The sequence below is a fragment of the Oncorhynchus tshawytscha genome, linkage group LG21 (assembly GCF_018296145.1).
Source record: "Oncorhynchus tshawytscha isolate Ot180627B linkage group LG21, Otsh_v2.0, whole genome shotgun sequence".
Classification (NCBI taxonomy): Eukaryota; Metazoa; Chordata; class Actinopteri; order Salmoniformes; family Salmonidae; genus Oncorhynchus; species Oncorhynchus tshawytscha.
Genome location: NC_056449.1, coordinates 37,663,580 through 37,677,029, shown reverse-complemented (window position 1 = coordinate 37,677,029; position 13,450 = coordinate 37,663,580). Strand labels below are relative to the sequence as shown.

General features: G+C 40.3%; 1 protein-coding gene across 1 annotated transcript; it reads right to left on the bottom strand.

The window, feature by feature from the left end:
* On the bottom strand, window positions 1-9,658 carry LOC112237244 (glutathione peroxidase 3-like). Its single transcript, XM_042303467.1, has 5 exons — window positions 9,449-9,658; window positions 6,036-6,186; window positions 4,092-4,209; window positions 2,996-3,095; window positions 1-471 (listed from the first exon to the last, which is right to left on the bottom strand). Exons 1-5 carry the CDS (start codon window positions 9,536-9,538, stop codon window positions 241-243), a joined length of 690 nt encoding a protein of 229 aa, XP_042159401.1. The 5' UTR covers window positions 9,539-9,658; the 3' UTR covers window positions 1-240.
* Between the last annotated feature and the right edge of the window lie 3,792 nt (window positions 9,659-13,450).

Here is a 13,450-nt window from a genome sequence, read left to right as displayed (position 1 = left end):
TAAAGGAGCGATCTCTAATATATCTTTTTTTTTTTTTAATAATCAAATCCAGCCTATCGGGGATGGAATGAATTCCATTTCAATTCAGGAATTTACTCAACTGAAATGGAATTTGACCCCAGCCCTGATGACAACACAGGCTGCGTCGCAAATGACGCCCTATTCCTTATGTAATGAATTTCCAGTAATGCACTACATAGGGAATTACTGTGCCATTTGGGACACAACCACAGTAAAACCTTAGTCAATGTTCTGCTGGGTGGACTGGGATAAGAGTTGATTGAAGTATTTGATGATGTCCATCCGAACCTCAGACACTGTGACCCGGGGGAACCACCTCATCACAGGCTTTCCGTCCGGTCCGACCAGGAACTTCTCAAAGTTCCACTTGATGTCGTTCATCTTCAGGGGCTCCCAGAACAGCCTGTTGGTGGGGTTCCCAAAGCTGTCCCCTACCGGCGGACAGGAGTTCTAGAAGACAGGGTTATAGGGTTAGAACAGTTCTAGAAGGCAGGGTTAAAACAGTTCTAGAAGGCAGGGTTAAAACAGTTCTAGAAGGCAGGGTTTAAACAGTTCTAGAAGGCAGGGTTTAAACAGTTCTAGAAGACAGTGTTAGAACAGTTCTAGAAGAAATTACCTGTCTTAGGCCAGTTACGATCACCACTTTATTTATTTTAAGAATGTGAAATGTCAGAATAATAGTACAGAGAATGATTTATTTCAGCTTTTATTTCTTTCATCACATTCCCAGTGGGTCAGAAGTTTACATACAAATTAAGTGTATTTGGTAGCATTGCCTTAAAATTGTTTAACTTGGGTCAAATGATTTGGGTAGCCTTCCACAAGCTTCCCTCAATAAGTTGGTTGAATTTTGGCACATTTCTCCTGGCAAAGCTGTTGTAACTGAGTCAGGTTTGTAGGCCGCCTCGCTTGCACACACTTTTTCAGTTCTACCCACAAATTTTCTATAGAATTGAGGTCAGGGCTTTGTGATGACCACTCCAATACCTTGACTTTGTTGTCCTTAAACCATTTTGCCACAACTTTGGAAGTATGATTGGGGTCATTGTCCATTTGGAAAACCCATTTGCGACCAAGCTTTAAATTCCTGACTGATGTCATGAGATATTGCTTCAATATATCCACATAATTTTCTACCTCATGATGCCATCTATTTTGTGAAGTGCACCAGTCCCTCCTGCAGCAAAGCACCCCCACAACATGACGCTGCCACCCCCGTGCTTCACAGTTGGGATTGTGTAATTTGGCTTGCAAGCCTCCACCTTTTTCCTCCAAACAAAACAATGGTCATTATGGCCAAACAGTCCTATTTTTGTTTCATCAGACCAGAGGACATTTCTACAAAAAGTATGATCTTTGTCCCCATGTGCAGTTGCAAACCCAAGTCTGGCTTTTTTATGGCGGTTTTGGAGCAGTGGCTTCTTCCTTGCTGAGCGGCCTTTCAGGTTGTCGATATAGGACTTGTTTTACTGTGGATATAGATACTTTTGTACCTGTTTCCTCCAGCATCTTCACAAGGTCCTTTGCTGCTGTTCTGGGATTGTTTTGCACTTTTCGCACCAAAGTACGTTCATCTCTAAGAGACAGAACACGTCTCCTTCCTGAGCAGGATGACGGCTGTGTGGTCCCATGGTGTTTATACTTGTGTACTATTGTTTGTACAGATGAATGTGGTACCTTCAGGCGTTTGGAAATTGCTCCCAAGGCTGAACCAAACTTGTGGAGGTCTACAATGATTTTTCTGAGATCTTGGCTGATTTCTTTTGATTTTCCCACAATGTCAAGCAAAGAGGCACTGAGTTTGAAGGTAGGCCTTGAAATACATCTACAGGTACACCTCCAATGGACTCAAATGATGTTAATTAGCCTTTCAGAAGCTTCTAAAGCCATGACATTTTCTGGAGTTTTCCGAGCTATTTAAAGGCACAGTCAACTTAGTGTAACTTCTGACCCACTGGAATTGTGACACAGTGAATTATAAGTGAAATAATCTGTCTTGTTAGAAAAATGACTTGTGTCACGCGCAAAGTAGATGTCCTAACCGACTTGCCAAAACTATAGTTTGTTATTTAACAAGAAATTTGTGGAGTGGTTGAAAAACGAGTTTTAATGACTCCAACCTAAGTGTATGTAAACTTCCCGACTTCAACTGTAGATCTCCTCCAATGGACTCAAATTAATTAGCCTTTCAGAAGCCACTTGCTAATTGAAGGTAATTAATGAAGAAGAAAATGTTTATACTTTAATTTTTATATATATATTTTTTTTATCATTTTTGGGGAAGCACGGCTTCCCTTGGTATCCGTGATACACCTACTGTAGTAGGCCTAGTGACAATCACCGAGTGTCATTACACTGTTTTTAACAGTCCATTTCCATTCGTCAAAATGGCGCATGCACAGTGCACTGTTTGGATGCTGTAATTATTTTGAAGTGGACACACATGTACAACGGCAGGTAGCCTACTAAGTGATTTGTTTTTACAATCAGATGAAAACATAACCGGTTGTGTTCATGTCACATTACAATGTCATACATTTTTACTGTTAAATGACACGTCTTTACTAATAAGCCTATTAAAAACTGGTGTGCACCCAATAGTCCCCCCCCCCCTGAATGTCATGATATAATTCCCACTCTGTGTAACCCAGTTGCATATCTGTTACAGGGTGATTTTTGCCAACTGTCACTTCCACATAGTATCTGTCCAAGAATTTAGTCAGGATTATAATGGGAAGTAAGTCGCCCAGAAAGGGTTATTGACCCCTTGTAGACTAGGATGACAACAGCAATCACCTGAAGGATGGCCCATCCCTAAATGTTCCAGTTTTCCACAAGTCCTGGTTGGAGATTTTCGGGATTTCTTGCTTTTTTTTACCTTGTGATTCTAGGAATCTTCTAACCAGGATTTCTGTAAAAACCTGGACATTTTGAGTGTGTCCCCAGATTTTTGCAACCCTAATCACTTGCTTACTTTGAGGAAAGTGTAGACTCCTTGTTCTGTGTCTCCGTTCACATCCCCCCTCTGGAATAGCAGGAAGTTTGGAACGAATCCATTTCCTGGTCGGACATGCCTGGAACCCAAGGAGAGATAGATACGCTTATCACTGGTGTGCTTCCCAAGTGGCAATCTATTCAGTCCTGGCAATCTACCAGGACCCCATGAGGCTCTGGTCAAAAGTAGTGCACTATTTAGGGAATAGGGTGCCATTTGGGACACAGGCATTGCCTAGACATGCTTTTGAGCCACTTAACGGACCTTTTATAATGGGTGCCTCACTCACTGAGCTATTGCCTTAGATAGATCGACTATGTGACACGAACACGAACCACAAAACCACAGCCTGTTATACATACAATCTCTGCTTTCACTAGAGAGGTTAACAACTCAGGTTATAAACCCAAATATACTGAAGGCGGACACTGGTGAAACCAGGGTTTCTAGTCTGGTCTACATGGGGTTTAAGCTGGCCAGGAGTAGAGTCTAGGGTGGGCTAGAGGGACCAGATACCATAGGAACGTTGTATATGTTTCTCAGAGTGGGTTATACCTTAGGGATTTGTATATCGCTCCTTAGATGTTCTTTTCCAAACTAAAAGAAGCTCTATTGATTGACAGAAGTATTGCTGTCTTGTTCCCTGCATTCAGGCATGCAGGACAATTGGATTAAGTGCTTCTACACCTGCATTGCTTTTTGGGGTTTTAGGCTGGGTTTCTGTACAGCACTTTGAGATATCAGCTGATGTACGAAGGGCTATATAAATACATTTTGACCAGGGCCACAAATAACATTTGATTTGATGTACGAAGGGCTATATAAATAAATGTGAAATTTGATTTGATTTTTGATTTGATTGGATTAGTTTCAAGTGTCAGGTTTATTTCCCCTATGTAATAAAACATTGGTAATGTATATCGTATACATTACACCACTGTCTTTTTTACCCCCTTAAGGTCGATGTCTGTGCCCCATCTAATTAGCATAATACACAATTCCCCCATCAAAATCTGTCAGTTTAATGACGTACGTTTTTTCATGTTAACGGATCTCTGAGACAAACAATACTTACTTTAGAGAGGCCAGAATCTCATGATTGTCTCCTGGCTCCTGTTTTCCAAACTGATTGGAGGGGAACCCGAGAATGGTGAACCCATAATCCTTCATCTCCTTGTGTAGTGCATTCAACTCTGATTAGATGACACACACACACACACATACACACACACACACACACACTGATGGATTAAAGGTTGTATAATAACATAATAAACCCTTGGGTAAATTGAGGACAAAATCAGATTTCAAAACAACGTACATTAAGTAGGGCGTACACTATAGTTCTTCCTCTTCTCGTCACATATGGACTGGCCTCTTTCTCTTTGTTGAAGAGTGCTTTACGGGCTTCATTCAATCAGATCCGCTTTAGCCGACAACTGCATTACTGGCTTCATTCAATCAGATCCGCTTTAGCCGACAACTGCATTACGGGTTGCTTTGGCATGTCGGACTTGGAACTGCGTTAGAGCTGTCAAATCCAAAAGCGACTCCCAGCATTGTACCTAAAGCGGACATTTCCATTGGCTGCACGGAGTTGCATTCACAGAAATCTCACGCAGCCTTTGTTTACAAGTCAACACTGGAATGGGAGATGTAATCTACACCTCCATTAGGCTGATAGAAATTGTGAGCGTCATTATTTCTACATGGCCTACACTTCCCTCCTTCTGACTGCAAACTCAAGTGAGGTGGGTGTGGCTTCCTGACAACGATCACAAGAATAGCTGCTCACTGATTTTGACAGCTCCAATGCAGTTCCACCTCCGTCACTGCCAAAACATTAGTTATGTGGGTGTCAGCTAACGCCGGTTAACGCTTGATCTGATTGAATCTAGGCCTGTCAGTCAGTCAAGCATGTCAGTCTATGCATGGACCTGCTCATTGTAAGAGGGATTTACAGTGAATCAGGTTGTGGGGTTTTGAGCGTAAACTAAGTGTGGGTAAGGTTGGGCTGTATCCAGATGTTCATACCGTCTCAACGTTTCTGTACCATACCAGGGTATACCGAATGTCTACACAAGAGGCCGTATAAAAATTTAAAAAACAATTTAGGCAACAGGGATCTTGTCCCAGGAGGCGGTTGAACGTACCTGCGGTAACCAAGAAGCTTGATCTTGACATCGAGCCACTTAGCCAGCAAGTTAGTTAACCAAATGCATAGCAGGAGCCCTGATACAATTTATTTGACACATCTTAGATTTCTTATAATTATAAGAATTGGCGTAGCACGCAGACCCTGCAAGGCGGGGTGCCCCCCCCACACACAAAAAAAACGTATTGAAAATCACACTGTGCGGGCCTCCCGAGAGTCAGCAGTCTGAGGCACTACAGCCCCGGGTTTGATCCCAGGCTGTTTCACAGCAGGCCGTGACCGGGAGTCCCATAAGGCGGCGCACAATTGGCCCAGTGTCGTCTGTATTAGGTAAGGGTTTGGCCGGACGGGATTTCCTTCTCCCATCGTGCTCTAGTGACTCCTTGTGGTGGGCCGGGAACCTGCAAGCTGACTTCAGTCATCAGTTGGACGGTGTTTCCTCCGACACATTGGTGTGGCTGGCTTCCGGGTTAAGCAAGCAGTGTGTCAAGAAGCAAAGCGGCTTGGCAGTGTTGTGTTTCTGAGGATGCGTGGCTCTCGACCTTCGCCTCTCCTCTCCATAGGGGAGTTTCAGCGAGGAGACAAGACTGTAACTACCAATTTGATATCACGAAATTGGGGAGAAATAAGGTTAAAAGCACAAAAAATAATATATTAAAATATATATATAATAATCATAACAACGGTATATTGTCCAAGCTTAAGCGTGGGGCTAGTCTACTGTTAGCTAACTCTCCTGTTAGCCTATTGTTAGCTAACTCAACTGTTAGTCTACCGTTAGCTAACTCAACTGTCAGCCTACTGTTAGCTAATTCAACTGTTAGCCTACTGTTATACTGTTAGTCTTAAGCCAGACAGTCTTACCCAGGTACTGGAAGGTGAGTCCTCAGTAAGAGGCTACGTTGACGAAGAGGACGGTCTTCCCCATGTACTCACGGAGGGAGACTGAACGACTCCCATTCAGGGTCTTAGCATTGTAGTTATAGATGGTGCCATCTTTTGATGGGTCACACACCTGAAGATCAAAACACACACACACACACACACGTTTAAACATTTATGCATATTCTCTGCTGTATATTTATGCATGTGCTTTTTTTGTGGTGCTATCAGCTGTTAGTCTCAGAAAATAGGCCAAATGCATGTAGATGCAGTTTTCAATCTTCAACAAAAAATCTAAACTAATCAATGACATCCAATAGTGATGTTTACCACTCTAGTCTTGTAGACCAAGAATGTAAGCACTATTATTCTACTTGTTTTACATAATAAATCATGTGTATTTATCTGTCTAGGGCTGTCCTAAAATACATATTGGTCAACCGAGAGTCGTCTGTTCTTTCAACCAATTGATTGGTCTAAATTTGTAAATGTGTATTTTTCCATATATAGACCCACCCTATGTGTTTAAAAAAAAAAAATCAACTACATGCACTGAGCTTGTCTGATGCTTTAAGCCAGAGGTGTTAATCTCATTTCGGGGAGGAGCAAGTGTCTGCTGGTTTTAGTTTTTTTCTTTCGATTAAGACCTCGATGACCAGGTGAGGGGAGTTCCTTACTAATACCTAGACAACCAGGTGAGGGGAGTTCCTTACTAATACCTAGACAACCAGGTGAGGGGAGTTCCTTACTAATACCTAGACAACCAGGTGATGAGCGTTCCTTACTAATACCTAGACAACCAGGTGAGGGGAGTTCCTTACTAATCAGTCACCTTAATTCATCAATCAACTACAAAGGAAAAGTGAAAACCTGCAGACACTTGGCCCTCTATGGATTGAGTTGGACACATATGCTTTAAGCACACTGTTTGATGAAATAATTAAGACACACAAATGACTCAAAGAGGGAGCAAGAGATCAAGATAACCAGAACAAAAAATATATATTCCAAACCCTCCTCCTCCCACCTGCCATTATGCTCCTGAAGGGTAATAGGCTACACCAGGAGTCGCCAACCCTTTTTCATGTGGAGTGTCAATTTACAATTTATCTTAACATTTCTACCGATCTGCGGTGGAATGAACTTGTAACGTTGTATCAACAATGAACTTGCAACGTTGTACCAACTATTCTGGGCCCTCAGAGTTTCCCTGCCAGAGTGAGCTCTGGACAGACACAGTTGTAGGTTATTTGCGCAATGGATAAGACGAAATCAGGTATTTTAAGATGAAAATACAATGAATAAATACACAAAACTCATAAATTGAATTAAATAAACCAAAACAATTTTTAAACCAAAAACACAAAACATCCACATCAAATTTATTTAAAAAAGTTTTGATCAAATAACCACTTTTTGTGCCATATTAATTTACAATCCTTACAAACCGCTTAAAATAAATGTACATTACTGTATTGTACTGATCATCTAGGTTTGTACCTGTAGACTTTCTATCACCATGGAGATAAAAACAATGACCAATACAGTAATTGATTACATTGAGACATCAAGTAGTTTGTGATGTGATGACGTGGCTCAGTTGGTAGCGCACGGTGTTGTGGCAATGCTAGAGTTGTGGGTTTGATTTCTACGGAAATGTATGCACTCCCTACTTTAGATCTCTCTGAATAAGAGCATCTACTAAAAATAAATAAACAGACCATTTCAGTTTTCTCATAGAAATGTGTTGCATTTGCAAAGAAACTAGAAAATATACACTACCTTTCAAAAGTTTGGGGTCACTTTGAAATGTACATGTTTTTGAAAGAAAAGCCTTTTTTTGTCCATTAAAATAACATCCAATTGATCAGAAATACAGTGTAGACATTGTTAATGTTGTAACTGACTATTGTAGCTGGAAACGGCAGATTTTTGGCGGAATATCTACATAGGCCCATTATCAGCAACCATCACTCCTGTGTTCCAATGGCACGTTGTGTTAGCTAATCCAAGTTTATCATTTTAAAGGCTAATTAATCATTAGAAAACCCTTTTGCAATTATGTTAGCACAGCTGATAGCACAGCAGATACTAGTTGAGTATCTGGAGCATCAGCATTTGTGGGTTCGATTAGAGGCGACTCCGGGATGCTGGCCTTCTAGGCAGAGTTGCAAAGAAAAAACAATATCTTAGACTGGCCAATAAAAAGAAAATATTAAGATGGGCAAAAGAGCACTGGACAGAGGAACTCTGCCTAGGAGGCCAGCATCCCGGAGTCGCCTCTTCACTGTTGATGTTGAGACTGGTGTTTTGCGGGTACTATTTAATGAAGCTGCCAGTTGAGGACTTGTGAGGCGTCTGTTTCTCAAACTAGACACTCTAATGTACTTGTCCTCTTGCACAGTTGTGCACCGGGACCTCCCACTCCTCTTTCTATTCTGGTTAGAGCCAGTTTGCGCTCTTCTGTGAAGGGAGTAGTACACAGCGTTGTACAAGAGCTTCAATTTCTTGGCAATTTCTCACAGGGAATAGCCTTCATTTCTCAGAACAAGAATAGACTGACGAGTTTTAGAAGAAAAAGTTATTTGTTTCTAGCCATTTTGAGCCTGTAATCGAACCCACAAATGCTGATGCTCCAGAGACTCAACTAGTCTAAGGGACAGTTTTTTTGCTTCTTTAAACAGAACAACAGTTTTCAACTGTGCTGACATAATTGCAAAGGGGTTTTCTAATGATCATTTAGCCTTTTAAAATGATAAACTTGGATGAGCTAACACAATGTGCCATTGGAACACAGGAGTGATGGTTGCTGATAATGGGCCTCTGTAGCCTATGTAGATATTGAATTAAAAATCAGCCGTTTCCAGCTACAATCGTCAATTACAACATTAACAATGTCTACACTGTATTTCTGATCAATTTGATGTTATTTTAATGGACAAAAAAATGTGCTTTTCTTTCAAAAACATGGACATTTCTAAGTGACCCCAAACTTTTGAACGGTAGTGTATATCAAGCAAGTATTTTTATATTCCACAAGTATTATCAGATGAACTGTTTTGTACAGATAATTATCAGACTCAAGTTACAAATGTTGATAGTAAAATATCAGGCGCGTTTTGCGTAATGGTTCGCGTGACGCTCCAAGCATAGGTAAATATTTAGTTTTGTTCCCAGATTGATTATTTCTATTTGAACAAGAAGCACTGGATTGTGAAATAAACAGAATAATATTTTACTACACCGAAACGATAAAGCAAATATGCCACAATGTAAAAGATTAGCCTGTGTCGCAATTTAGTTATCCCCGACATATTTTCAAATGAAATTATATTGTATCAATCGTAATATAACTAGGCTATATAATATATTCATCAATTTACAGCAGGAATTACCTGACTGAATGAGTCGCCTTCAGCCCAGTGCTGTAACAGCCCCAGTAGTATCAGAGGTAGGACCCACAGACTCTCCTGCATGCCCCGCATCGTGACAGTGAGAAGGACCTGTGTATGTCCGCTCCTTTTCCTTCCACAAGGATGTAGTTTACAATCTGTCCAGTATGATTTATCCCTGTCCACGTAATGACAACAAGCTGACGCACACTTCCTTCTCAGCCAATACAAATCCAGAGCCCAGTCTCTAATGTTTTTTTATTTTCTTCTCTCACTGGGGTTCGTGCTGACGACTGCCTTTTGACAGAGTAGATAGACACCTAGACAGGTCAGTTACCACACACTGACAAATGGTAGAGTAGATATCAAGAGTCTGTCACCACACACTGACAAATGACTGCCTTTTGACACGAAATTGGGGAGAAAAGAGGGTGATAGTACACCTTTTAATTTTATTTTTTTATAAATCTGATGTCTGTCATCATTATCATGATCATGTTTGATGTGGCAAAGATAGTGCACTTACAATATGATGCAATTGATTAATTCTACTAAATAAACTACCATGTGTTGCGAGAAGTAGGCCTACCAGAATACAAAATGTCACTAATATTTAGCCAACAGGGGGGGGGGGAGAAATGATATTTAACTGCTTCCTACAGTTTTCTGCAGTTTCCATGGTGAGCTGAGCCTCCAGCTGGCTACCCAGCAAACCCAAATTGGTTCAGTGAAAGTTCCCAGAACATTCATTAGGTTGCTGCAAATGTTCTCATAAAACAAAAACTGTCCAGTTGAGCAGATGATTCTACATTACTTCTTTTAGGATGCAAAAAACATTCACCTGATGTTACAAGAATATTCCCAGAACACATTTTGTCAGTTCTTTAAAAGGTTCCCAGAACGTTTTGTTAGGTTGTGGGAAAGTGTGGACATGGCAACTAGATATGTTCCCAAAACAAACAAAACTGTCCAGTTGTGCTGATTATTACAATTAGGTTGCAAAAAAAAAAAACATTCTAATGTTGCAACATTAAAAAATCCTAAAACATTTCTTTAGATTGTGGGAACATTGTGGGGATATGACAAGCAATAGGTTCCCAATAACACTTAAACAGTCAAGTGGTCCTGACGTCAGGGTGCACAAACCATTCCTTAGATGTTACAATGTTGACAGAACAGCCTTTCTGAGTTCTTTAAATGTTCCCAGAACATTTCGGCAGGTTGTCGGAACAGTGTGGGTATACATTACAAGAGATGTGTTCCCAAAATACAAAATATGCTTAGTTGTGATGACATTCCCTTAATGTTGTAAGAATGAAATGCCGTTTAAACGACGTTCATAGCATATTTGCAAAATATACCATTGAGGTTCACGCAATATACATTTTACCTTGTCTTGGAGGTCCTCAGAGCAACAAAAAAAAAAAAAAATGTATTGAACCTTTATTTAACTGTAGCAGTTTAGCACTGATCCACAAGCTATGTGTGTCTCCATTTGAACCACACTTCTTCCCCAGTTAGCTTACCGGTGTTCAGAGCACGCTAGATAGCAAATAAGCACAGGTAGTCTATGTCTTCCGTAACATGGAGATACTGTATGGCCGTGTGGAAACACTAACCCTAACCCTGTAAATACTGTATGGCCGTGTGGAAACACTAACCCTAACCCTGTAAATACTGTATGGCCGTGTGGAAACACTAACCCTGTAAATATGTGCCGTAATTTACCCTTTCGTTTTTATGAAAATAATGTGGAAGACACTTTCAAGTGATGCGTTTTAATGTTCATAGAGATGCGTTTTAATGTTCATTGAGATGCGTTTTAATGTTCATAGTGATGCGTTTTAATGTTCATAGTGATGCGTTTTAAGGTTCATAGAGATGCGTTTTAAGGTTCATAGAGATGCGTTTTAAGGTTCATAGTGATGCGTTTTAATGTTCATAGTGATGCGTTTTAATGTTCATAGTGATGCGTTTTAAGGTTCATAGAGATGCGTTTTAAGGTTCATAGAGATGCGTTTTAATGTTCATAGTGATGCGTTTTAATGTTCATAGTGATGCGTTTTAAGGTTCATAGAGATGCGTTTTAAGGTTCATAGTGATGCGTTTTAAGGTTCATAGAGATGCGTTTTAAGGTTCATAGAGATGCGTTTTAATGTTCATAGTGATGCGTTTTAATGTTCATAGTGATGCGTTTTAATGTTCATAGTGATGCGTTTTAAGGTTCATAGAGATGCGTTTTAAGGTTCATAGAGATGCGTTTTAATGTTCATAGTGATGCGTTTTAATGTTCATAGTGATGCGTTTTAATGTTCATAGTGATGCGTTTTAAGGTTCATAGAGATGCGTTTTAAGGTTCATAGAGATGCGTTTTAAGGTTCATAGAGATGCGTTTTAAGGTTCATAGAGATGCGTTTTAAGGTTCATAGAGATGCGTTTTAAGGTTCATAGTGATGCGTTTTAAGGTTCATAGTGATGCGTTTTAATGTTCATAGTGATGCGTTTTAATGTTCATAGTGATGCGTTTTAAGGTTCATAGAGATGCGTTTTAAGGTTCATAGAGATGCGTTTTAAGGTTCATAGAGATGCGTTTTAATGTTCATAGAGATGCGTTTTAAGGTTCATAAAGAGTGTCAGGGATCTTAACAAAATTCCCCCGACCAGAAGATACTATCGTCAATAGGCGATAAAGCAGTTGGCATCTATGAATGGGTTAGGGTCACTTTTGCTTTTCAGTTTAAAAAAAAACATCAGCCAGAGGGGACCACATCAAGCATCTCAATGAAGGAAATATATCGGGTGCGTTTTTAATAGTTGAAAAGTACATTTTTACACAATGTTTCATTTTTAGTTTTTTAGTTTTACAGTTAGTCAAAATTAGGAATTTCTGATTGTATTTATATATCTGGATGAAATAAAGACATCCTCTCTTTTAATAGATTTTATCTGAGCCTCAATTTCATACATTTTTTTTTTTAGATATATGTTTTAAGAATAGGTGGGTTTCAACCTGGAATCTGCAGCCAGATCATTAAACCCTCTGCGCCAGGGCTGTGGCCTCGTGGGTTATTAATCCATTTCTGAGTTATTCAAATGTTCCCATCCTCTTCATATGCTGTGTACTTGTAACACTGTATTTTAGGATTGTCTTTCTTGAAAGTCTTATGAAATTCTGATTTAGAAATTTAGAAATTGTCAAATTGTTTTCTTGTTAAGTTTGAAGATTCTGAGTCTGTATTTAAGATGCACATGATTACACAAAAATACAAGTTATTTAAATGAAGCTCTGTCCAACTAAAATCACCCTAACCCTAACCCTATCCAACTAAAATCACCCTAACCCTAACCCTAACCCTAACCCTAACCCTAACCAACTAAAATCACCCTAACCCTAACCCTAACCCTATCCAACTAAAATCACCCTAACCCTAACCCTAACCCTAACCCTAACCCTAACCCTAACCCTATCCAACTAAAATCACCCTAACCTAACCCTAACCCTATCCAACTAAAATCACCCTAACCCTAACCCTAACCCTAACCCTAACCCTAACCCTAACCCTAACCCTATCCAACTAAAATCACCCTAACCCTAACCCTAACCCTAACCCTAACCCTAACCCTATCCCTAACCCTAACCCTAACCCTAACCCTATCCCTAACCCTAACCCTATCCCTAACCCTGGGTTACCCTAACCCTAACCCTATCCCTAACCCTAACCCTATCCCTAACCCTAACCCTAACCCTAACCCTATCCCTAACCCTAACCCTAACCCTAACCCTAACCCTATCCCTAACCCTAACCCTAACCCTATCCCTAACCCTAACCCTAACCCTAACCCTAACCCTATCCCTAACCCTAACCCTAACCCTAACCCTAACCCTATCCCTAACCCTAACCCTAACCCTAACCCTAACCCTATCCAACTAAAATCACCCTAACCCTAACCCTAACCCTATCCAACTAAAATCACCCTAACCCTAACCCTAACCCTATCCAACTA